The sequence below is a fragment of the Bos grunniens genome, chromosome 7 (assembly GCF_055505025.1).
Source record: "Bos grunniens cultivar Pamir isolate PY7600 chromosome 7, Bosgru_T2T1.0, whole genome shotgun sequence".
Taxonomy (NCBI): domain Eukaryota; kingdom Metazoa; phylum Chordata; class Mammalia; order Artiodactyla; family Bovidae; genus Bos; species Bos grunniens.
In genome coordinates this window covers 59,884,100-59,910,103 of record NC_141171.1, presented here as the reverse complement: position 1 = coordinate 59,910,103, position 26,004 = coordinate 59,884,100, and the positions used below count along the sequence as shown (strand labels likewise).

Genomic DNA, 26,004 nt, shown 5'->3' with positions numbered 1-26,004 from the left:
ACTAAAAACATGCCATGTGTTTTACTCCAAAGGAAGACCTTTCTGTACCTGATGAATATTTCTATACGCTGAGCAAATACGGGCAAAGAAACTTTTGTAAAACAAACCAGAGAAGAAATAACATATGGGAAAGAAAAAAAGAGCTGTCTCTGGAACTGTTTGCTGAGTTCCAGTTTTGGAAGAATAGGTTTTCTTAAAGTGAAACTCACCTCTAAGGTATAACTTACTGGCAACTGTCATCTAGCATTTTATTTCCTGGAAGAATGGAAGCCCTGGTAGTTAACACACTGTGCAGCAGCGAGAATCTTGTCACATCAGTTCTGGCTTGGCCTTACATCCAGACATGGCCTTGGAGCACCGTGTCTTTGATCCTGATATCTTTTGTATTCCTTGCAGCTTTGAACTCTATTATACGCTATACAGACAGATCCTCTTTGGGCTTTGAAGTTTTTCTCATTCCCAATGTGTGTGATCTTTGAGGCTCTGGAAAAGTCTATTAAGAGCTTGCCATAAGAATTTTCCTCTACGTGTTGGCATTTGAAAGGTACCTAGCCTACTTCCCTTATGTACTAACCCCCACCCTCACCCTCCCACCTTCCTGTATTAGGTCTTCAAAAACAATCAAAAGGAGTTCTTTTAGAATTGCATAGAAAATCCATTAAGCATAATTTCCATCTGTGTGAATTTTTTCCCTGGCATTTTCTATAGCCAGCATATTTTTAAAAGGCATATTAAGCTGTCATCATCAACATGTTTGATTCTAGGTTTCTAGATACACAGTAAAACTTTAGCTTGTCTTTTTTCTCTTAAAAGGAAATTTATTCAATTTCAAATGAGCACATTTAACATTTAGTGGGTAAAGCATTGATCTTGGAATCAGAAGGTGTAGGTTTAAAATCCCAGGTCTATTACTTGATCTTAAGTAGGATCTTAATTCTCCTTACCATGCTGAGCACCAGTCTGTTCTGAAAAAAGGGCATCATGGTATAGATTATATAGTTACTGTGAAGATGAAATGAGCCAATGCTAAAACTGTCCTTAGTGTGTCGCTTGCCATGTGATAGGAGTTTAATCAATGTCACAGTCTCCCCACTTCCAAGCAGGAAGTTCTAAATCTAGGAACAAAGAAAGCAATTTGCAGTGGAGATGTGAGGGTGAGGGCATCTTTCACGGTGCTCTTGGTCAGCTGGTCTTCAAAATGTGGTCCCCAGACCAGCCACGGCAGCATCACCTAGAAACTTGTTAGAAATGCAGGTTTGGGGCCTCATTCCAGATGTACTGAAACTCTGTTGGTGAATCCAGCCATGTGTTTGAAACAAACTTTCCTGGTAATTTTGATGCTGTCTTGTGATCCTGGAGTACCACTGCTCTGATACTCTTATGAAAATATTTCATATGAGTTATTTTAGTCCTTCTGTTTTTTTAAAGCATTTTTAAGAATAAAAGCACACTGTTAAAAAAAGAAGTTAACTGAGCCACCTGAAAAGTTACCATTAAAAACCCGAAGTAACATAAACCAAAATATAAAAAATTTTTTCTTCCCCAGAAAAGATTCTACCTGGTTTGAAAATATAGGATTCTGGGTAGGTGTATATCTAAAAATGTGGAAAGAAAGATCACATGGATAAGAACAGAGGCTGTTTCTTCAGCACTTGCTGTAACAAGGGAGTCAGTCATCATCACTTGCATTTAGCAAAGACTTAAAGTCAGGATGGGGGGTAGAAAAGCTCATCATGAAACAGAACTTTAGCTGTGCTCTGATCAGAGATTGTTGACCTAGGAAAGCAGAAAGTGCACAAACAAGAAGTGGGGCATCTAATGTAATTGCTTTGGGGAGTGCATTTGGCTTTCTGTGGTAAGTCTTGAGTTGGAAGCAGGTAGGGTGGGTGGTTTTTGTCAGTGTGTCCCCTAAAAGTAAGAAGGGAAAAATATGGAAGCTAGCAGTCACTGAACAAGTCCTAACCTTTCTGGGGCCGGTGCCACAGACACTGCCAGAGTTTTATTGCTATATAGGGTCTGGCTATTGTTTGTATGTCAATCTCCCAAGAAATCTAGAAAGAAAATGGCATAAATTTAAAGGAATGCTGACAAAGGTCAGTTTAGTCAAAGTTATGATTTTTCAGTAGCTGTGTACAGATGTGAGAGTTGGACCATAAAGAAGGCTGAGTGCCAAAGAATTGATGCTTTTGAACTGTGGTGCTGGAGAAGACTCTTGAGAGTTCCTTAGACTGCAAGGAGATCAAACCAGTCAATTCTAAAGGAAATCAACCCTGAATATTCATTGGAAGGACTGATGCTGAAGTTGAAGCTCCAGTACTTTGGCCACCTGATGCGAAGTACTGACTCAACAGAAAAGCCCCTGATGTTGGAAATGATTGAGGGAAAGAGGAGAAGGGATTGACAGAGGATGAGATGGTTAGATGGCATCACTTACTCAATGGGCATGAGTTTGAGCAAACTCCAGGAGGTAATGAAGGATAGGGAAGGCTGACATGCTGCAGTTGATGGGGTCACAGTCAGACATGACTTAGCAACTGAACGACAACAAAGGAAAGACAAAGTAGTTTTACAACTTGGAGCAATGTGCCCACAGAAGATAGGACCATAGGTTTCTATTTTCTCACAGAGACTGGGAGATGGGGGCTTTCTCTACCTTGATTGCACTTCAAAGGGATGGCTACCATATCTTTGCAGAAGACATCCTTGCTTGAAAAACTGGCAAGAGGCTTTTAAAAAGACTTACATCCCAAAGGGCAGAGAAATAATTTACAAGTTTTCTGAAGTAAAATGCTGTAAGAAAAAGGAGGCCAGAGTCTGGAATAAGAAGTCTATCTAAAGTTTAGTCAAACTGAGTGAAAAAGTTAAGGCCTTCTTGTTCAACATCCAGTCTTTTATCACAATAGGAAACATCATGGACCTTACACTTAAGGTTAATAAAATTCACACTGGGAAGAAACCATCCAGTTTTAGTCAGGCTCTCCCATTTAATTCAGAGTGCTTTTGCATTCTTTGTACTGACTGTTGATTGGTAAGAAAATGAACACTGTTTTCTCTAATTTACTTGCAATTATTTGACAAAGGACTTCGCAGTGGTGGGCAGGATGGGTAAAGAAAGCACTTGGTTAGGGAGTATTTTGAACTGTTTGGAATGCTTAATGGATGTGCTATGTGTATTTTCAAGAAGAGTGTTTTTTGTGTGGTTGGCATGCACAGCGGTGGCAGAGGAGAGCCTTCTGCAGAGGTCGTTGGTCCAGTGATGAAGCTCTGTGGTCAAACATAATTTTATTGCAAAGTGCAATACGTAAAAAGAAAAAGAACTACTGTTATTACCCTGTCTCCTTGTTTCCCTTCCTTCCCAGAAGGGGCCCTGCGGTGATTCCCAGGGAACTGTCAAGAAACACATTTTTTCCCTTCACTTGATATTTTCTTTGCACTTGACTTTTATAGCAGCACACTTACCTGGTGTTCCCCAGTGATCTCTCCTCTGCTTTCTTTCTCAGTTTCCTCTGCTGGCTCTTCCTTCTCTACTGCATATCTCAGTATCAGAATTCATCAGGACTCTGGCCCTCTTCTTGAATGATTTCATCCTTCCTCAAGGCTCTAAATTGAATAGAAATGCTGGAAATCCCAAGTGTGTATCTCAGACCCAGTCATCCTTTCTGAGCTCCAATTGCCTGCTTGATATCTCCACTTGAATGTTTTATACATATCTCACACTTAATGGGTTTCCCATCTCATTTAATGGTACCATCATTTACTCAGAGAAGCAAATCAGAATTATAACATTCATATCTGCTTCTTTCTATCCACTCATGGAATATATTGTTCTTACCTATCCCTCTATTTCTCAAATATATCTTTATTCCACCCACTTCTTCTGCATCTCCAGGGCCACCTCCCTACTCCAAGCCATTGTCTTCCCTTACCTGGACCCTGGCAAGGTCCAGGGTTTACTTACTTTCTCTCACATTTAGATCCCCAATGTCATTTTTCTCCTTAAATCACTTTACTGTATTCCTGTATTCTCATTTATTGGCTAATAAAGCATGAACTTCTTACCAGCCCATCCAAAACCCTCTGGATCTGACTCCTGACTGCTTTTTGAAGTTCATCTGGATTTTTTTATTCCTTGTTCATTCCTGTATGATAGTGAACACAAAAAACATCTTTCCTGTCTCAAGGCCTTTGTATTTGCTCTTCTCCTGGTTCCCCTAACCCTAACTCTTGGATCCTTTGTGTGTATCGGAACAACTAAATCCAGTGTTCCCTGATTGCTTAAATGTTCCCTTTAATCCAGTTGTTCTCTATCACCATCATACCAATGCCCTTGAGAGTCTTACAGCCCCACGTGTGATTCATGAACTAGTGGCAAGAGCATCACTGATGCTCTTCATGAGCCTGTATGTGGGCTTGTGAGGAACGCAGAACCCCAGACCCCATGTTAGGCTAAAATAAGCAGAATCTGCAGCCTAACAATATTCCCAAAAGAAACATATGAGCACTAAGGTTTAAGAGTGTAACTTTGAAACACTGATCACAAACTGTATTTCTTTGTTAGTTATGTACTTTCATCAGTGGTGAACTCCGTGAAGGTGGGGACACTATCCACCTTCTTTACTGCTGAATCCTAGTGCTTGGCATAGATTTTGGCATATGGTTGGCAATAAATATATATCTGATAAATAAGAGATTTACTCTGACTTCCTCAATTGACCCAGAATGAAACTGAGGCTCAGAAAATTTTGAAATTACATAGCTATTTTAACAAAGCCAGTGGGAGTGCAGGAGTGGGGGGAAGAGAGATGTCTGTGTATGCCCTTGAGACCAATTATTCTGGATGATATATCAGAGCATAACCTAAAATTTCCTTAGCTATTGTCCCTATATGGGCTTCTGGCATTAATAACAGTGATTGCTTGTTTATATTACATTTTGTCATTTACAATCCATTTTCATGTATAATAACCTATGTAAAAATTTACCCGGAATTATTGTCATAGATATTCATTTGTTAAGAACAGAGAAAGTGGTAAACAGAGCCAGCAAATTCATGGAATTTCCTTATTCATGGGTCAAGAGATCACTGGAAAAGCAAAAGAAGAGAGGGAGAGAAAGTAAAATTTCTCATAAGAATAACTGTCAAAGAACCGATTTAGTGGAGTGGCCAGCCCTTTGGCCAGATGAGAATTGTCTGGTGGTGGTTGAAAGTAATCTTGAAGGGTGTCAGAGGTAATCCAAGGACCTACCATGAAGTTAGTAGACATAGTTCCTAACTTATTTTAATTATCTTGACTGGACTTAAGTTTAGTTCAAAGGACAATTCTGCCTAATTAAAAATTCTGTGGTTACATTTTGCCTTGCCCTTGCAAAGTTTCACTGTATCTAGCTCCTAATTGGCATGCCATAAATGAACCATAACATTGAACTTGGGGATCTCTGACCCTGACATTCCCACTTAATTTGAAATATACATTCTCTGGAGCCAAAGGTGTTCACTTCAGACTCTGAATCTGTTCTTTTCTTCTGCAAGAGGAAAGGCAGTTCAGGGGAGATGGTTCTTATGGTGAGGGTGTGGTTGATGGACAATCTATGTTCTGAGGATATGTTCAAATACTGTCCATAGACAAGAGAGGGACCTAAAATCAGTTAGCCCTACCTGCCTCAAGTACAAGAAACCATATAGCATCCTGATATAGGGTCATCCATGTATTCACTAGGAACAAAGCTAGTGGAGGTGATAGAATTCCAGTTGGGCTATTTCAAAACCTAAAAGATGATGCTGTGAAAGTGATGCACTCAATATGCCAGTAAATTTGGAAAACTCAGCAGTGGTCACAGGACCGGAAAGGGTCAGTTTTCATTCCAATCCCAAAGAAAGGCAATGCCAAAGAATGCTCAAACTACTGCGCAATTGCACTCATCTCACACGCTAGTAAAGTAATGCTCAAAGTTCTCCAAGCGAGGCTTCAACAGTACGCGAACCATGAATTTCCAGATGTTCAAGCTGGATTTAGAAAAGGCAGAGGAACCAAATATCAAATTGCCAACATCCGTTAGATCATTGAACAAGCAAGAGAGTTCCAGAAAAACATCTACTATTGCTTTATTGACTATTCCAAAGCCTTTGATTGTGTGGATCACAACAAACTCTGGAAAATTCTGAAAGAGATGGGAATACCAGACCACCTGACTTACCTCTTGAGAAATCTGTATACAGATCAGGAAGCAACGGTTAGATCTGGACATGGAACAACAGACTGGTACCAAATAGGGAAAGGAGTACATCAAGGCTGTATACTGTCACCTGCTTATTTAACTTATATGCAAAGTACATCATGAGAAATGCTGGGCTGGAAGAAGCACAAGCTGGAATCAAGATTGCCAGGATAAATATCAATAACCTCAAATATGCAGATGAACCACCCTTATGGCAGAAAGTGAAGAAGAACTAAAGAACCTCTTGATGAGAGTGAAAGAGGAGAGTGAAAATGTTGGCTTAAAGCTCAACATTCAGAAAACTAAGATCATGGCATCTGGTCCCATTACTTCATGGCAAATAGACGGGGAAACAATGGAAACAGTGTCAGACTTTATTTTTTGGGGCTCCAAAATCACTGCAGATGGTGACTGCAGCCATGAAATTGAAAGACGCTTGCTCCTTGGAAGAAAAGTTATGACCAACCCAGAGACGTGACTTTGTCAACAAAGATCCGTCTAGTCAAAGCTATGGTTCTTCCAGTGGTCATGTATGGATGTGAGAGCTGGACTACAAAGAAAGCTGAGCACCAAAGCATTGATGCTTTTCAACTGTGGTGTTGGAGAAGACTCTTGAGAGTCCCTTAAACAGCAAGGAGACCCAACCAGTCCATCCTAAAGAAAAGTAGTCCCGAATATTCGTTGGAAGGACTGATGCTGAAGCTGAATCTCCAATATTTTGGCCACCTGATGTGAACTGACTCATTTAAAAAGACCCTGATGCTGGGAAAGATTGAAGGCGGGAGGAGAAGGGGATGACAGAGGATGAGATGGTTGGATGGCATCACCAACTCATTGGACATGAATTTGAGTAAGCTCCAGGAGTTGGTGATGGACAGGGAGGCCTGGCGTGCTGCATCCATGGGGTTGTAAAGAGTTGGACATGACTGAGCAACTGAACTGAACTGATGTATTCTTTTTTATTGTGATAAAACGTACACGACATAAAACTTAGTTAATATATACAGGAACCATTTTACATGTACAATTGAGTGGCAAGATGATCACTCACAGTGGTGTGCAGCCATTACCATTATCCATTTCCAGAATTTTTCATCACCCCAAATAGAGATTCTATACTCATTAAATAAATCCCCATTCCCCTCTCCTCTACCTATCCCAGCCCCTGGTAAACACTATTCTACTTTGTTTCTCTAAGAATTTGCCTGTTTTAGGCTGTTCGTATAAATGGAATTATACAATGTTTGTCTTTTTGTGTCTGGTTAATTTCACAGAGCATAATGTTTTGACGGTTTATCCATATTGTAGCATGGATGAGAACTTAATATCTTTTTATGACTGAACAAAAATTCCATAGTATGTATGTGCTGCATTCTTTTTATTCTTTCACCTGTTGATTGACTCTTGAGTTGTTTCTACCTTTTGGCTATTGTGAATAATGCTATTATGAACATTGGAGTGAATATCTCTATTCATGTCCATGCTTTTGATTCTTCAGAGTGTACACCTAGGACTGATACTGCTGAATCACATAGTTATTCTATATTTAGCATTTTGAGAAAGCACCAAACTATTTTCCATAGCAGTTGTACCATTTTACATTTCTATCAGAAATGCACTGAAGTTCCAGCTTATTGTCATTCTCACCAACACTTGTTATTTTTCAGTTTTGTTTTGTTTTTATAATAACTATCCTAATATGTGAAGTCGTATCTAATTGACACCTAGATATTCTTAAACACTTCCTGAGCCAGGGCACTCAGAACGACACTGGGAAGCTACTGTGGATCATCCTTAGTTATTAGAAAGATATTGTGCCCACGCTCAGTCGTGTCCAACTCTTTGCAACCCCGTGAACTGTAGCCCACCAGGCTCCTCCATCCATGGGATTCTCCAGGCAAGAATACTGGAGTGGGTTGCCATTTCCTTCTCCAGGGGATCTTCCTGACCCAGGGATCAAACCTAGGTCTCCCTCATTTCAGGCAGACGCTTTAACCTCTGAGCCACCAGGGAAGCCCTTCCCTCCTTTTAGCAGTGATTCTTAACTTTGGTTGCACATCAGAATCACTTGGGAGTTTTTAAAAATTCTAATATTCAGGCTGCGACCCAGAGTAACTAAATCAGAGTCTTTGAGAATCGGGTTCTAGTATCAGCATTTTCTAAGGCTCTTCAGGTGATTTCCATATGCAGCCAACGTAGAGAGCCACTGTTTAGAGACTGTTCACTGGTCCCACATAGTTACATAACCTGGAGGTCATAAGCTGTGACAATCCTATCGCTGAGCTTCACTGACAACCCCCATTTAATAACCAGGCTTTCAGCCCCCACTTGCAGTTCATATTACTAACTAAATGTATCTATATTCTTGCTTATCTATTTATTGCTCTCCGTTTTGCTTATTTCTGCTGCTCTAAGGCTACAACAATGCCTAATGCAGGGCAGGTGCTTAGAAAGTATTGTTGAATGAATCAATGCATAAATCTACTCTTATTTCAAAGGACAGTCCTCAGAGAGTTAAAAATAGCTTTTATGTTTCATCCCTGGGTCTCCTCTTGTCTAGGTAAAACCTTTTCTATACCTGCAACCTGTCCAAAGACATTGAAGAATAAACCTCACCATTATGATTCAATATCTTTCTCTCAGCAAGTGATCATGCACTTCCTATATACTGCATCTACCTTTACACTGCACACAGTATAGGTTAGACACTGTGCCAGGCACTAGGAATTGTGGTGAAAAAGATAACCAAAAGTCAGCCTGTGGAGGTAGGGCACAGACAGTAATAGCAGAAGTTATTATTCTGGATAACAATAAAGGTTATAAGAAAATGAAAAATGTTTGAGTGTAGCAATTAAATGGGGTGAACTTTAATCTGAGACATGAATATTGAGAAGAAGCATTCCAGGAAGAAGGCACAAGTTTAGAGACCTAGTTCAGTTCAGTTCAGTCGCTCAGTCATGTCTGACTCTTTGTGACCCCATGAATCACTGCACGCCAGGCCTCCCTGTCCATCACCATCTCCCGGAGTTCACTCAGACTCACGTCCATCAAGTCGATGATGCCATCCAGCTATCTTGTCCTCTGTCGTCCCCTTTTCCTCCCACCCCCAATCCACCCCCAGCATCAGAGTCTTTTCCAATGAGTCAACTCTTCCCATGAGGTGGCCAAAGTACTGAAGTTTCAGCTTCAACATCAGTCCTTCCAATGAACACCCAGGACTGATCTCCTTTAGGATGGACTGGTTGGACCTCCTTGCAGTCCAAGGGACTCTCAAGAGTCTTCTCCAACACCACAGTTCAAAAGCATCAATTGTTTGGCGCTCAGCTTTCTTCACAGTCCAACTCTCACATCCATACATGACCACTGGAAAAACCATAGCCTTGACCTAGAAAGGGGAACAAATTTCACAAGGGTTCTGAGTCAGAGCCTCCAAGAAGACAAGACAAAAAGCATTATTACCTCCTTTATTAGACACTTTACCTCAATTAACATGGCCTAAAATCGAAATAGTTTGGGGTGGGCTAAACAGCCTACTGAAGTCTTTCCTCATTGAGTTAAATCTCACCTGTCTATGATTTGTACCAGCAACAGTTGGAATTTAGGTGCAGAAGGGTGATTTAGATGGACATAACCTAAAATTCTTTTCATTTGAATCCAGCCATAAGGACTTCAGTGAAGCAACAAAGCTACTTGTGAGCTGAGTGGAAATTTCTGATTCTTTATTCCAGTTGTCATCTTGTCTTCCATGCCAGGTTTAACAAAAAGGTTTCAGACAAAGCCAGAGCCCAGACTTGGCGGGCTGCTGCCATTTCAAACTAGAAGCTATCTTGGTTTCCAATCAAAAGAGCTCAGTGAAGATATTCTTTCTTGTTGGGACCTGTGTGCCCAGTTCATTCAGTTTAGTCACTCAGTCATGTCTGACTCTTTGTGACCCCATGGACTGCAGCACTCCAGGCCTCCCTGTCCATCACCAACTTGGGAGCTTACTCAAACTCATGTCCACTGAGTCTGTGATGCCACCCAACCATCTCATCCTCTGTCATCCCCTTCTCCTCCCGCCTTCAATCTTTCCCAGCATCAGGGTCTTTTTAAATGAGTCAGTTCACATCAGGTGGCCAAAGTATTGGAGATTCAGCTTCAGCATCAGTCCTTCCAATGAATAGTCAGGACTGATCCCCCTTAGGATGGACTGGTTGGATCTTCTTGCTGTTTAAGGGACTCTCAAGAGTCTTCTCCAACACCACATTTCAAAAGCATCAATTCTTCAGTGCTCAGCTTTCTTTATAGTCCAACTCTCACATCCATACATGACTACTGGAAAAACCATAGCTTTGACTAGACGGATCTTTGTTGGCAAAGTCATGCCTCTGCTTTTTAATATGCTGTCTAGGTTGGTCATAACTTTTCTTCCAAGGAGCAAGTGTCTTTCAATTTCATGGCTGCAGTCACCATCTGCAGTGATTTTGGAGCCCCAAAAATAGAGTCTCTCACTGCTTCCATTGTTTCCCCATCTATTTGCCATGAAGTAATGGGATCAGATGCCATGATCTTAGTTTTCTGAATGTTGAGCTTTAAGCCAACATTTTCACTCTCCTCTTTCACTCTCATCAAGAGGCTCTTTAGTTCTTCTTCACTTTCTGCCATAAGGGTGGTGTCATCTGCATATCTGAGGTTACTGATATTTCTCCCAGCAATCTTGATTCCAGTTTGTGCTTCATCCAGCCCCGTGTTTCTCATGATGCACTCTGCATATAAGTTAAATAAGCAGGTGACAATATACAGCCTTGATGTACTCCTTTCCCTATTTAGAACCAGTCTGTTGTTCCATGTCCAGTTCTAACTGTTGCTTCCTGATCTGTATACAGATTTCTCAAGAGGTAGGTCAGGTGGTCTGGTATTCCCATCTCTTGAAGAATTTCCCAGAGTTTGTTGTAATCCACACAGTCAAAGGCTTTGGTATAGTCAATAAAGCAATAGTAGATGTTTTTCTGGAATTCTCTTGCTTGTTCAATGATCTAACAGATGTTGGCAATTTGATATTTGGTTCCTCTGCCTTTTCTAGATCCAGCTTGAACATCTGGAAATTCATGGTGCATGTACTGTTGAAGCCTGGCTTGGAGAATTTTGAGCATCATTTTACTAGTGTGTGAGATGAGTGCAACTGTGCGGCAGTTTGAGCATTCTTTGGCATTGCCTTTCTTTGGGATTGGAATGAAAACTGACCCTTTCTGGTCCTGTGGCCACTGCTGAGTTTTCCAAATTTGCTGGCATATTGAGTGCATCACTTTCACAGCATCATCTTTTAGGATTTTCAGTAGCCCAACTGGAATTCTATCACCTCCACTAGCTTTGTTCCTAGTGATGTTTCCCAAGGCCCCCCTGACTTCACATTCCAGAATGTCTGGGTCTAGGTGAGTGATCACACCATCATGATTATCTTGGTCATGAAGATCTTTTTTGTATAGTTCTTCTGTGTATTCTTGCCACCTCTTCTTAATATCTTCTGCTTCTCTTAGGTCCATACCATTTCTGACCTTTATTGTGCCCACCTTTGCATGAAAATTTCCCTTGGTATCTCTAATTTTCTTGAAGAGGTCTCTGGTCTTTCCCATCCTATTGTTTTCCTCTATTTCTTTGCACTGTTTACTGAGGAAGGCTTTCTTATCTCTCCTTGCTATTCTTTGGAACTCTACATTCTAATGGGTATATCTATCCTTTTCTCCTTTGCCTTTCACTTCTCGTCTTTTCTCAGCTATTTGTAAAGCCTCCTTAGACAACCATTTTGCCTTTTTGCATTTCTTTTCCTTGAAGATGGTCTTGATCCCTGCCTCCTGTACAATGTCACAAATCTCCGTCCATAGTTCTTCAGGCACTCTGTCTATCAGATCTAATCCCTTGAATCTATTTCTCACTTCCACTGTATAATCATTAGGGGTTTGATTTAGGTCATACCCGAATGGTCTAGTGGTTTTCCCTACTTTCTTCAATTTAAGTCTGAATTTGGCAATAAGGAGTTCATGATCTGAGCCACAGTCAGCCCTGAGTCTTGTTTTTGCTGACTGTATAGAGCTTCTCCATCTTTAGCTGCAAAGAATATAATCAATCTGATTTTGGTATTGACCATCTGGTGTTGTTCATGTGTAGAGTCTTCTCTTGTATTGTTGGAAGGTGTTGCTATGACCAGTGCATTCTCTTGGCAAAACTCTATTAGCCTTTGCCCTGCTGCATTCTGTACTCCAAGGCCAAATTTGCCTGTTACTCCAGGTATTTCTTGACTTTGTACTTTTGCATTCCAGTCCCCTATGATGAAAAGGACATCTTTTTTGGGTGTTCGTTCTAGAAGGTCTTGTAGGTCTTCATAGAATCGTTCAGCTTCAGCTTCTTCAGCATTATTGGTCAGGGCATAGACTTGGATTACTGGCTAACAGAGTTAGCTTCTCCTGGTCTAGATGCTAACACACTCTGGCAACTCAGTTCCTCTCACTGAGTCTTAGTTTCTCCATATTGAAATGTGTGTTTGGGTCTAAAAGTTTTAAGATCCTTTGAAACTTCATTTAAAAAGAACATTTTAAAAAACATATTAAAAAGCAAACATTTCCCTGCAGCTTCTGAACAATCTGCATTTATTGTGCTTTTATCGACAGGGGACACTCACTTCCAAGTTAGTAAGACAGAATGTTGAATTGACATTAGGAGGGCTGGGTTTATAGAAATGAATCAGTTGCTAAAATTCACAAGTGCTCAAATTTGAACTGTTGTATTGGGCACAAAAAGAAATGTAGTTCAAGGCAGTGAAAGGAATCCCTGGGTTTATTGATGGATTCTGTATTTCCAGTGGGCTTCACATAATCCAAGAACAGTTTGTCCAAGTCAGCCATTTAGGAACAAACAACCTTCAAGCCGTGACCTAGTCCTTGGACAGCCCACCTGCACACAGAAGCTTCTATGTGGACTGGGATGAGGTACTGAACACAGATGGCCTTTGTGTTCACACATATTACTGGTTCAAGTTACCTTCATTTGCTCATTTGATGCCATCATTCCTTCTTTCACTAAATATGAATGATGTATTGAAATTGAATTGTCAATGGAGAAAACAGGCAATGTCCCTGCATCATGGAGCTTACAACCTAGCTGTGTTGGTGTGCCAAACAAGAATCAACCAAATAAGCTTTCTGAGCACAAGCTAAGCTCAGTGCTCTTGAAGGAAAGCCTCAAGTTCTCTCATAGAGAATTACTGTGCAATCTCAGGGTAGTTAACACCTCTCTGAGCCTCCTCCTTCTCATTATGTAGGAGTTAACCAGAATAACATGTAAAGTGACAAGTGCAAACATTGGCATGTATTAGGTGTACAATACATGTGTGTTTGCAGCTTCGACAGTGAAGTTACTTTTCTGAAAATGAATGAAGGAAAAAACTAATTTTCTTTTTGTGTCTTAAGAGTTTCCTTCAGTTCTTCGTGTTTGTGTGTCTTCCAGTTCCAAGGCGGGTTTCAGGTCAGTGGAGAAGGTCGTGCTGCTCACATTTCTCTCAGCAGTTATCCTGATGGCTATCTTGGGGAACCTGCTGGTGATGGTGGCTGTGTGCAGGGACAGGCAGCTCAGGTGAGTCATGTGAGGCAACCTCATGAGAAAACCTGGGTGGAGTTTGGGGCTCTCCATGGAGAACTGGAGTCTGAATTTATAATTTCCACTAGAATTTATAGCTATGAAGGGAAAAAGATACATGGCAATGATGTTTGGAAGATGGAGCAGGGGAAAAAAATCACATATAATCTCACAGTTCTGACATAACAAGTATAAGCATGTAAGTGCATTTCCATCCTGACTTTTTTCCTATGTTGTTTTTTCTGCAATAGTTGTGATCACTATATGTAATGTCTGAGAGCATATCTAACCTCCTCACTTTATTAACTGATTCAAAGAAAGGATAGCTGTGTGTGTGCTTAGTCGCTCAGTCATGTCCAACTCTTTGTGACTTCATGGACTATAACCCACCAGGCTCCTCTGTCCATGGGATTCTCCAGGCTAGAATACTGGAGTGGGTTGCCATTCCCTTCTCCAGGGGATCTTCCTTACTCAGGGATTGAACCTGGGTCTTCTGCATTGTAGGCAGATTCTTTACCATCTAAGCCACCAGGGAAGCCCCAAAAGGATAGCTGACTAGTGGCTGATCTAGGATTTAAACCTTGGTCTTCTGCTCTTTCCACTTCATCCTTGGCTGCAATTAGAACCACCTAAAGACTCTTTTAAAATTACTAATGTATTGCAGGAGTGTGTCTGACATGATATCTGGAATATACTTATATTAGAAAATTATTTGTTGTGTATCTGAGGTTCACATTTAACTGAGTGCCGTATATTTTATTTGGTGAACTTAGGGGTGGGTAAGTGGGTTCATCACACAGAGTCCCTTAAGTAATAGATCCAGGGCAAGACCTGGGCATTGATATTTAGACACATTTACTAGGTGATTCTATTGTGCAGCCTAGATTAAGATCCACCAGGCCACAAAAGGGGATGAAAGGTTCAGTTCTGTCCCATCTGTTGCTATCTTCCTCTTAAAGTAAGACATGCTCTAATCAAGAAAACATAAAAACGAAATTCTAAGCACTGTGACAAATGTGAGGCACATGGTAGTCAGTCTAAAAGTAGAAGATGGTGGAATTTGACTCTCTTTGTGAGGGGGGCACCTTGGGAGGGATTCCTGGGAATGACTAAACCAGGCTCAACGAGTTGGTAGGGTATAGCTAGGCCAACAGTAGGGAGAGAAAACACCCCATAAAGACCCTCGGGAGGGTCTCTGTGCATGGGGGAGCTCAAGTCAGGCCAGTGTGGTCACAGACGAGGGCAAGAGAGGACTTATGGTGCCAGGGGTCTGGAGAAGTCCAAAGTGACTGGACCACACACAAGACAGATGGGGAAACTGAATCTCACAGCATATGTTGCACATCTGACTTTTCTCTCCTTTTCTTTCCTCCCTTCTTCCCTTATTTCTTTGCTTCCTTTTCCTTCTCTTTTCTTCCCTGCTCCTTTTCCCCTAACCTCTTTCCTTCATCCTTCCCATTGCCTCCTCCCTTACACTTTTTCACCCACAGGAAAATAAAAACCAATTATTTCATTGTGTCTCTTGCCTTTGCGGATCTGCTGGTGTCAGTGCTGGTGATGCCCTTTGGTGCCATTGAGCTGGTTCAAGACATCTGGATTTACGGGGAGATGTTCTGCCTTGTCCGGACATCTCTGGATGTCCTGCTCACAACAGCATCGATTTTTCACCTGTGCTGCATTTCTCTGGATAGGTAAGGCCAGAACTGTGTACAAAGTGTAGCTCCGTACTGGAGACAACAACCTGATGGCCATTGGGCTGTGTCTTTTTTCTTCTTTGATTCATAAGAGGAAATGAATCTCAGAGAGGTAAATCTGGCTGTTCACTTATTTATTCACTCTCCGGCTTTTGTACAGCACCCTCTTTTAGTCAGGCATTCTCTAAGGCACTGCAGACACAGAGATGAGTAAGGCCTAGAAGCTGCCTGCAAGGAGCTTACAGTCTAAATAGTGATAGGTACCGGCAACCATGTTTCCCATAGGTAAGCCTGAAATTGTATGCTGATGGCACGAAGAAAATCCTGAGGATGCTGAGAAGCAAGAATTAACCTATCTGCCAAGTAGGCAGCAGGGTAGTTCAGAGTGATAATGTTCTGTTTGAATACAACCTTCTGATAATGCACCTGTATCATAATTTTATGTGCATATTTAGATTTGTGCCTGTGACCGGGGAGGCTCTTTTCCAAAAAATCAAAGGTGATTATAAAATCCCTAATAATTGTTTGCTTTTTGGGCCCAAGTTAGAATTCCATTCCTTTTGCATAGCTGGGTTCTTCTTTTTTCACATTTGACTTCAGGAGGCCTAATGATTTCGATCTTTGCCTCATTTGTTGGAGACATGTGTTTATCAGTTGTATCAGCACTTTTCATTTTCTAGTTCCTGCTTATTTATTTTCAATAATAAAGGGAGAATACAATTTAAAAGTCAGATGATTAACCGAACATATACTGCCATCACTGTAGTCATATCTTAGGGGTAGATCCCAAAAGAAAGTATGGTGTGAAAGTCTTGTGTTATCAGAATTGCCAGGGACAATCTCTTACTGTCTCTTTATTAGTCCAGGAGACCCAACTTTCCCCCTAATCTTGGGATAGGTCACTAGGATAGGTTCCTTAATAGAGCAATAGGAAGAATAGTTGACTTAAAATTAGATTGTGGTTTATCTAAAATATGTACCTTTATACACTAAAATCAGAGTTTGTCCAGATAATTATCCATACTGGAAAAGATCCTTAGGGACTCAAATCAGTTAATTCATCTATTTTATGGGACACGTGTTTATGGATTAGAATGGCATGCATAATGGCCTGCTCTGTTTAAAATGTGCATGTTCTCTGTCTCTTGCTCTGCCAAGAATATATAGATGAATGTGTGTAATTTAAATGCAATGAGATTCCACTCGACAACTAGAGATAATAACATTGGTAAAGCAGAGCTGTTGTTTGGCCGCCAGAACCAGAGTGTCACAGTTTTTGTGTTTATTAGCTTATTTACGACAATCTGACTTCAGTGCTTGAAAGGCTTTATAAGACAGTCAGTACATACTGTTAAAAAAAAAATCTACAATAGGAAAAATAAAATGTGAGGAAGTTGAGAATATATGGACATCCTGCAGGGTAGCCCTCATGTAAGTGTTGCCAAACTAAGTGGTGAGACTGAAAATATCATATTAATTCAGAGAAGGCAAAATTGAGGAGATGAGGGCAACTGGAGGTAACCTTGAAGGTTGGCCAAAAGCCTGAGTGGGTGGGGAGTGAAGGATGGGAGAAAGTGTAGAATCATCTTGCTGATGTGGACAGTTGTTCTGGGAGGCCTGGAGAGGAAAACTGAAGGTTTCCGAGGAAGGTTTGGCTTCAGAGTTCTAGGGTAAGTATCATGCCCTTTTGAAACCATGAAATTTTTCCTAAGTAGACCTCAGTTGTCATGAAGCAGTATGGGCTGGTAATTAAGAACCATCTGCTTTAGAGCCAAGGAAATCCAGGTTCACATCCCAGCTCAGCCAATTTTTAGCTCTGAGAATGGCAATAAATTACTAAGCCTTTCCAAATCTCAGTTTTCTCATCTCTAAAAATGGGAGCAGCAGCACCTATTTTATAGGATGGCAGTTAGGATGAATTAGATGATCCATTTAAAGCATAGCATTGACCCAGCTTGGCACAGCCCTCAATGTTAGTGGATGCTAATTTCAGTTTCTGTCCATACAACCCATGGTCTTTCTTACCAAACTTGGACCTCCTTCTCAGTGAGTAGCTTTTCCAGCAGCTGCCACACCTAGAAACCAGGTAGTTACTCTTAATGTGGTCTTTCCTTATCCACTGCATTTAAGTAATGACAAGTCCTATTTACTTTCCTTCCATCACAGATCTGAGTCTATTTCTTCCCATCTCTGTCATTCTAGTCCAGACTATTATTGTCTTTTGGATATCACTGCAACAACCTCCTAATTATTTTCCCCACATTCCTTTTATCCCCTCTAATCCACTCAGTGTTTACAAGCTCTCTTCTAATACTGCAGCTCTTATCCTGTTGTTCTTTTGCTTAAAACCCTTCAATGGCTATTCATTGCACCAAAAATAAGACCAAACTCCTTGGCTTGTAGAGTTTTGCATCATCTATTTGCTACCTATATGTCCAGCCCCACTTTATGCTCCTGATGCCCTTCACCAGCCTCACTCTTGACCTTTCTAGTGCTCTGTACTCAGCCACCTCAGGGCCTTGGCTCATCCCTCTGCCCACAAAGCTCCTTTGCTCCCTCCTGTCTCGCATATGTTTCACATTTTAGCTCAATCCTCTCCTTCTTGCAGAAGTCCTCTCTGAGCTGGTCAGATCCAGTCTTCTCCTTTAAAAACTTAGTGCAATTGTGATTAAAACCACAACTGATTTTTCTTTCATTTTTTTCTCTTAAATGTCTCTGTCCCCCTGCCATGGGAAAAAGTGCAAGAGTATGAGTAAGGACAAAGCTCTTGCCCTCACAGAACTTACGTTTTATTTGGGAGACTGTCAGTTAACCAGTAATTACATAAATACTGATTTAGGAATTTTATAAATACCGTTGAACAAATGGAATGTTCAGCACATTTCTCTTTTTGAACAGTGCTGCCAATAATTCCATTTCTTTCTCTGAGAGTGGACGTCAGAAACTCCAATACCATAAGTTATTAATAAATGAAGTCAAATGATTTTGTTTTCTTCTGAGAGTCTTGGAAACTTGCCATTTATCTCCCATCATTTTCTGTCCCAAGAGTGACATTCTCATTGAGCTGGAAGGTTCACTCTAGATGTTACAGGACAGTTTAGCCTGAAAGAGTGGGATCTTATTTGTATCTAGCTTCTATTTTGCTGTGCTCCTCCCAGCCATTACAACTGGGCTGGGGCAGGCTGGGCTGAAGTACAGAATGAATGTCTCAGCGAAGTGTGATATTACTGCTCACCAAGTGATATCTAGCAGGATGTCTTGTCCTCTCTAAAGCTGCTCTGAGTCTTTGGGGTGACTGATGTAGGTAGTGCCTCTCGACCAAGAATGCTCACCTTAATTCCTAATTCCACCCAGATGGTAGACCTCTGTATCAAAGCAAAATGCAAGACTCCATTAATATATTATTAAATGCCTATGTATGGCTGAGTTGCTCTGCTGTGCACTTGCAACCATCACAGCATTGTTAATTGGCTATACTCCAATATAAAATAAAAAGTTAAAATTATATATATATATATATATACACATATAATGCATTACTCTAGCTATCTTTCTCTATCCACTGTGCTTCCTAGTGCTTTGAGGACTGAAACCTGTTAATGAAAGTTTATTGACTTATTAGAAATAATTTCCAAAATATGATTAAAATACATGCATCACATAATATGGGTCATGGGAGGTCAAAAACAGCATTAAAGCTTTACATATAATTGGTTGTTTTAAATCTAAGGTTTACTGTGAAAATTAAAACCAACCAAGTATTTGTAATAAAATGCTAATTTTTAAAGTGAAATATAATGCAACCATTAAAACCATAAGAAAGAGTTATGTGTGATGTCCTAGAAAGATATCACTGGTATATTATGTGTAGGGGGGGGAAGAAAGTTTCAGACTTTAATGTTTAGAGTAATTTCACTTTTGGAAAATAAATATGTAGATGTTTGTATCTGGGTGTACATGAGTTAGTGTGTATGAGACAAAGTAGGAATGAAATTGTACCAAACTATTAAAATGGTTATCTGGGAGCAGTAGAGAGTAGTGTTGGCTAGGCTGGATGGTCATTTGGATCTTGGTCATTTTTACTAATTTCTGAAATATGCACTCAGTTTTCTCTTTATTGGAAGTTAACACTTCTTGACTGTAAGTGTGTCCACAGAGGGCTTTTAGCTGGACATGCTCCTTGGATAGCACATTCCTCAAATCTCTGAGAACATTCTGACATAGGTGTGAGAAGTTCCTTCTGGGGTCAGAACAAGGTGGGGAGCATGGACATCTTTCTGACCAAAGAGTTCTCTGCTTGCTCACAAAATGCCCTAAAGTCTCCCCCCAGGGGAGCCCTCACCATCTCCTATTAGCAGATTCTTCCTCACGATGACCCTCACCTTCATCTTCATTCGTCCAACTCCAGTTCATGACCTTGTGTTTGATTTCGTTCACCAAGGTCCTTTCTAATCATTATAGTTTTAAAATATCATAACAATACTATCTGAGCATTGTAAAAAAGTCATTATTTCACAAGTAAAACATAAAAATGTCCCCATTTCTTCCTCTCCACCTCCACAACTGTATACTCTAGAGTTAACAACTGTAAATAATAGTCCCCTCTAAATGCCGATCATTTCAAATGCAATAAGCATACTTGTTATGTGAATATATTTTTAGTTTACTCAATGGTTTTATGTTTTAAATAAGACCTTGAAGAGGGCTTTCTCTTTATATGTCCTAATGAATTGCCTGAGGGTAGTGTTTTTACCAACCTGCTTCTTGGGTGATATTTTAGTAAGGTCTTTTTCATTATTGTGTGACAGAAAATAAACTGATTGATTTGTAGCTGAAAAGTCAGGCTTCAGACATGGCTCTGCAGGGTTTGACCATTATCATCTAGTCTAGCTCTCTCCCGGTATCTCTGCTCGCTCTCCTTTGTCTCCTCTTTCCTTCTCTTTCTCTCTGTCCTTCTCTCTGTGTCTCTATTTCTCTGTGTCTGTCCCTCTCTGTCCCTATGCTGTTTACTTGTTGGATTCATTCTCAGGCTGGGTTGAAGAATAGCTGTAGGCAGCATGAGTCTTAAAGCATCCTTACCTCATGAATCCAAAGAAGATAAACCTAAATGCTATTTCTCATTGAAGACTATTGACTGTGCCTGAGCCAGACACTCTCCTCTTGACTAATCATCATGGTGTGGGGCTGACACATATGGTTGCTGGGCAGAGATGAGGCCCTGTGACTGCCACCTTTACCAGAAGCATCCATCACATGAAAATGACATTTCATTTCCCTCTGGAAAGAGGGATGTTGGGCGACATGAATAGCAGCTATCAACTTCTCTTAAGCTGACCTGAAGACTGACAGGTATCTTTATGGAGTCTCCACAACACGACAGAGGTGTGTCATCCCCAAGTCTTCTTTACACTAAGGCATATATCGATAGGTCCTTCCACTGGCTTCGCATACTGTACTTCTTGACTTTTTGCCACTGATGCTCTTTCTCTGATCATGCTGTGTATTGCCCTGTATTTAGCTCAAATGTAGTTCCCTTTCTCTTCATTGAGGATACCATTATCTGTAGCACCGCATGAGCTTCTCTTTTATGTGTCCATCTGAATTGCCATCCTTTCTCTTGGCAGCCCAGGAATTTGATGTGTTTTATCTGCAAAATTCCTCCAGCAGATACTCAGTCACACATTTTCTTTTAAAACAGTTTTGCTTCTGAAACATACAATTCTGAGTCAAAGATTGTATATTTCATCCTGTGCTGGAGATAAATGTGCTGGCATTTCTTAATGATCTCCCTGGAGCATAACTCAGTTTTGCAGTGTATAAATGAAAAGTGTCTGTCACTGTGAGCTTGTGTCACACAATTAATTTGTTTTCCCAACAGGATTGAAATGCATTTCTGCAAGGAGTGGGGATTACAAGTTTCCGCTTCTCACATACTCTCTGAAGTTCATGCTTTTATATAATAGTAATATTTGTTGAGTTGAAGTTCATGCTAGAGGATATGAAATCTTATTTTTATATTCATTTTATCAGCTATTTATTGAGTGCTTACTAATTGCTTTGAGTTGAGTAGAGCACTGGGAGTACAATGGTGAACAATCAGAATAGCTCTGAATTACAGAGATTTTAGTGAAAAATACAGATAGTAGGTAGATAATTACAGTAAAATTGGTGGTTATTGAAATAGAATAAGGGGAAGTCAAAGGAGTTGTTGGAGCATGTGACCTCCTATGCAGGGACAGGTATCAGAAGAAGTGATGCTGAAGCTGGGGTCTGTAGGTGAGGTAGGTGCCAGTAGGTGAAGAGGGAGAAGGTGAGGTGTGGGGAGCAGCAGTTCTAGGAAACAGCGTGTGCAAAGCCCCAGAGGTTTTTTGGTGACACATTATTAAATATAGGCTAAATTCTTAGCTTGTATTTCAGTCCTTTTCCTCAGAATTATCCTCAGTCTATGTGTTCCTGTCTCTGTTCCCACCCGGGAGTGGTATGTTATCATTTCCTGAGTGTGGTGTGATTCCTCATAATTCCACATTGCACCTGTGTCTTGAGTTCCTCTTCACTTCCAGGTGAATATCCACCCTTCTTCAGTACTCACCTTCTCCACTAACTGGCTGAGCTTCATTCCCAAAGAAGATTTGTTATTTCTTTCTCTGAGCTCCCATAGAATGTTAAAAAAAGAGAGAGAATGTTAAATATTAACACAGCAGTTATCACTTTTTAAATAATTGGTTTATTTATCTGTCTCTCACCAGCTCCTTAAGAGTCAGTCTTTATCTCGTCTGTTTCTGTGTTCTTACAGATCAATAGTAGCTGCTCCAGGCATGTTTAGCTGAGCACAGAATGCTCTGAAATGTGACTTGTGGTTTGATATGACTTTAGTGTTAGTTTTTCTACCCTTTTAGAAGTCTTGATGTATACATGTAGAAGAATGAGACCTAGGATCCTAGGTTTCCTAAATTCAAACCCAGCTTTGACTAATTACCAATTATATGGTCTTAAGTAAGTTACTTAAATTCTCTGGTTTTTGTCTTCTCATCAGCAAAATTGCATTAATAATATTAATGAGTGAATGAATAAAAGTTGCTCAGTCATGTCCAACTCTTTGCAACCCCATGGACTATACAGTCCACGGAATTGTCCAGGCCAGAATACTGGAGTGGGTAGGGATCTTCCCTACCCAGGGATCGAACCCAGGTCTCCTGCATTGCAGACGGATTCTTTACCAGCTAAGCCACAAGGGAAGTCTGATAATATTAATAGTGTATTCCATTTTGTTGTTGTTCAGTTGCTAAGTTGTGTCCGACTCTTTGCCATCCCATGGACTGCCGCATGCCAGGCTCCTCTGTCCTCCACTCTCTCCCAGAGTTTACTCAGATTCATGTCCGTTGAATAAGGGTCCTTGAATACAGCAGTGAGTTGCCATTTCCTCCTCCAGGGGATCTCCCCAACCCAAGGATCAAACCCACATCTTCTGTGTCTTCTGCATTGGCAGGTGGATTCTTTACCACTGAGCCACTTGAGAAGTCCCATATTCCGTTTGGAGGTTCTGAAGATTAAATTACTGAGTATATGCCAAAAAAAGGTATACTAGTGTGTGGCAACTAGTAAATGCTCAGTAAAAGTTAGCCACAATTATTATTCCATTATTGCTTCCCTGTCCCAGTGCGAATTCCTGGTGGCTATTGTGAGTGCCCTCTCTGACACTGATAGTCATCTTTTTCTTCCTGTTGCATAGTTGAGTGTCCTTCAAGGTTAGACCCTCAGCCTTCCAGCCCTGGATATCTTCTTTCTCTTTTTTTGGAGGGATCAGCCATCCTGTGGCTTTATCAGCACCTCTGCCTTCATCTCTCCTGCTGTCTTGTCCTATGTTCCATGTCCCATGCCTCTGGTCTCTGTAGAACAGGCAGCTGCCTGTTCAACATCTTGCCTTAAGCACCTTTACGTCTTCTTAATCCCAAAGTGGAAATTTCCATCATAAATATTATCCTTTTCCACTTTGTACATCAAAGGTGCATTTATTAGTTAACTTTTCATCATTTAAAGGTAATTCTTTGAGGGCATCTTTTACTTATCTACCATGACCAGCCAAATGCCGAGTCTTAGCTATATTTTCATAAATATCTTTCAAATCTATCTTCCCCGTCTTAAAGTTTTTTCATCTTGTTTCTAGGTTATTGCAGTAGCTTCTTCGTTATTATTCCTGTGTATTATCTGTCAGTTTCATCTTTAAATATGTCTTTTTTCTTGTGTCCTTAGCTCAGAAAGCTTATAGGACATTGCATACAGTCCTTCCTATGTCTAGATATGAAGGCTTGTGTCAAGCCTTGCCCTTTTGTTAGCATTACCAGGGTATGAACTTTGGCAAATGTGGGATTCAGTCCCAGTTCTACCATATCTGGCTGTGTGATGTTCAGCAAGTGTATTAAATTCTATGGGCTTCAGCCTCTTTATATTTAAAGTGTGGATGTTGAATGCTGCCTTGCAGAGTTGCTGTAGGAATTAAAAATAACATAGAATACTCTGACACAAAGTGTGTCCTAAAAAAATAGGTGGTGTGTATAGTAGGAATGGGCTTCCTTGGTGGTTTAGTGGTAAAGAATCCACTTGCCAATGCAGGAGATGCAGGTTTGACCTCTGGGTAACAAAGACCCCCTGGAGAAAGAAATGGCAACCCACTCCAGTATTCTTGCCTGGGAAATTCCATGGACAGAGGAGTCTGGGGGACTGCAGTCCAGGGGGTTGTACAAGAGTCAGACACAACTTGGCAACTAAACAACAGCAACATGATTTGAATAGTAGTAATTGTAGCAGAGAAATAAGTGAACAATTATAATATAGCTAGAGAAACGCTGTGTCACCCATATATACGAGGTACTGTAAAGCACCAGGGCAGAGGGATTTCCCGGGTTGTCCAGTGGTTAGGACTCAGCACTTTCACTGCTGGGGCACGGGTTTAATCCCTGGTCAGGGAACTAAGATCCTGCAAGTCATGTGCTGCTGCTGCTCTTTAGTTGCTCAGTCATGTCCAACTCTTTGCAACCCCATAGACTGTAGCCTGGGCTTCCCTGGCGGCTCAGATGGTAAAGAATTCGCCTACGATGCAGGAGACCTGAGGTTGATTCCTGAGTCGGGAAGATCCCCTGGAGGAGGGCATGGCAACCCCCTCCAGTATTCTGGCCTGGAGAATCCTCATGGGCAGAGGAATCTGGCAGGCTACAGTCCAAAGGGTTGCAAAGAATCAGACACTACTGAGTGACTAAGCACAAGACTGTATCCCTCCAGGCTCCTCTGTCCATGGGAATTCCCAGGCAAGAATACTGGAATGGGTTGCCATTTCCTTCTCCAGTGGGTCTTCCCGATCCAGGGATTCAACCCACATCTCCTGTGTCTATTGCACTGCTGGCGGATTCTTCACCACTGAGGAACCAGGGAAGCCCACAAGTCATGTGGCATGCCCCGTCCCACCTGCCCCCCCCCAAAAAAAATGCAGAGATGAAGAACCAATCCACATCTCTGACAGGAGAGAGTCTCCCCTGAGCTTTTTGGGGCCAGAAGAGCTTTCCAGGGAATGTGACCCTTGGGCTTAGTCTGGAAGGGTCAGTGGGATAATCATCCAGTGTCTACTAACAGATTGATCAGTTCGTATATATCAAAGTATACCTTGGAATCCTTTGTGTGTGTTCAGTAAACCCTTCTAAGATTTTTGCAGATTATATTTTTAGTGGATTATCCTTTTTCTTTCAGTCAGTGATAACTCAGGAGACACCTTCCTAGACAACTGATATTCCCCTTCTTGCAAGTTTTCTTATCATGAGTGTACAGAAGAATATTTAACCAAGAAGAACATAGTAAACTTTAAATCTTCACATTGCATGTGGGATTATGTGCAAAGACTCGATCTGATGCCCTCTGCATCTCTGACAGGAAGCAGTCTTTCCCTGTCCTTCCACCCCTATAGTTTTTCCTTACTGGAACCCACAGTTTTATCTCTGCTCATGGCTGCATTCTCAGCCCCTTCTTGTGCCTGGCTCCTGGGGAACATCACTGTGAGGTCTTCCCCATAGATCCCCCAGGTGACTGGCAGCTTGCTGACCCTCTTTGGATGCCAAGAAAAAGGGCTTTAGTTTCTTCTTGAGCTACTGGTGCTTTTCTGTCTTCTCCACCTCCTTAAAAGATAACTGGAGGAACTAAAATATAACAAAATCAAGAGCAGAAAGATTGGTCTCTTTCTCTAAAATTCTGCCCCCAAAATATGGATCACCTCCTGGAAGGAGAATTACTGCCCAGCTGGTAAACCCCACAGTTACCTCCGACTGTATGCTACCTGATTACCTCTGTGGTTGGGTGTAACATCTACCCCAAAACTTAATGCCTTATACAACCATGCATTATTATTAGATGTCACAGTTCTGTTCATCAGGAGTTTCGGCTTGGCTGAAGTCACTTGGTGGCTTTTAACTGGAGACTGAACTGGCCTGGAGGGCCCAAGGTC

At 41.1% G+C, this 26,004-nt stretch overlaps 1 protein-coding gene across 4 annotated transcripts in view; it reads left to right on the top strand.

Annotated features, from left to right (window-relative positions):
* Window positions 1-26,004, top strand: part of HTR4 (5-hydroxytryptamine receptor 4) — a 197,454-nt gene that overhangs the window by 96,247 nt on the left and 75,203 nt on the right. For all 4 annotated transcript variants that reach the window (XM_086412335.1, XM_086412333.1, XM_086412334.1 and 1 more), the window contains exons 3-4: window positions 13,696-13,821; window positions 15,315-15,515. In XM_086412335.1, coding sequence (XP_086268461.1) covers window positions 13,696-13,821; window positions 15,315-15,515 — 327 coding nt within the window. The remainder of the gene's footprint in view (window positions 1-13,695; window positions 13,822-15,314; window positions 15,516-26,004) is intronic.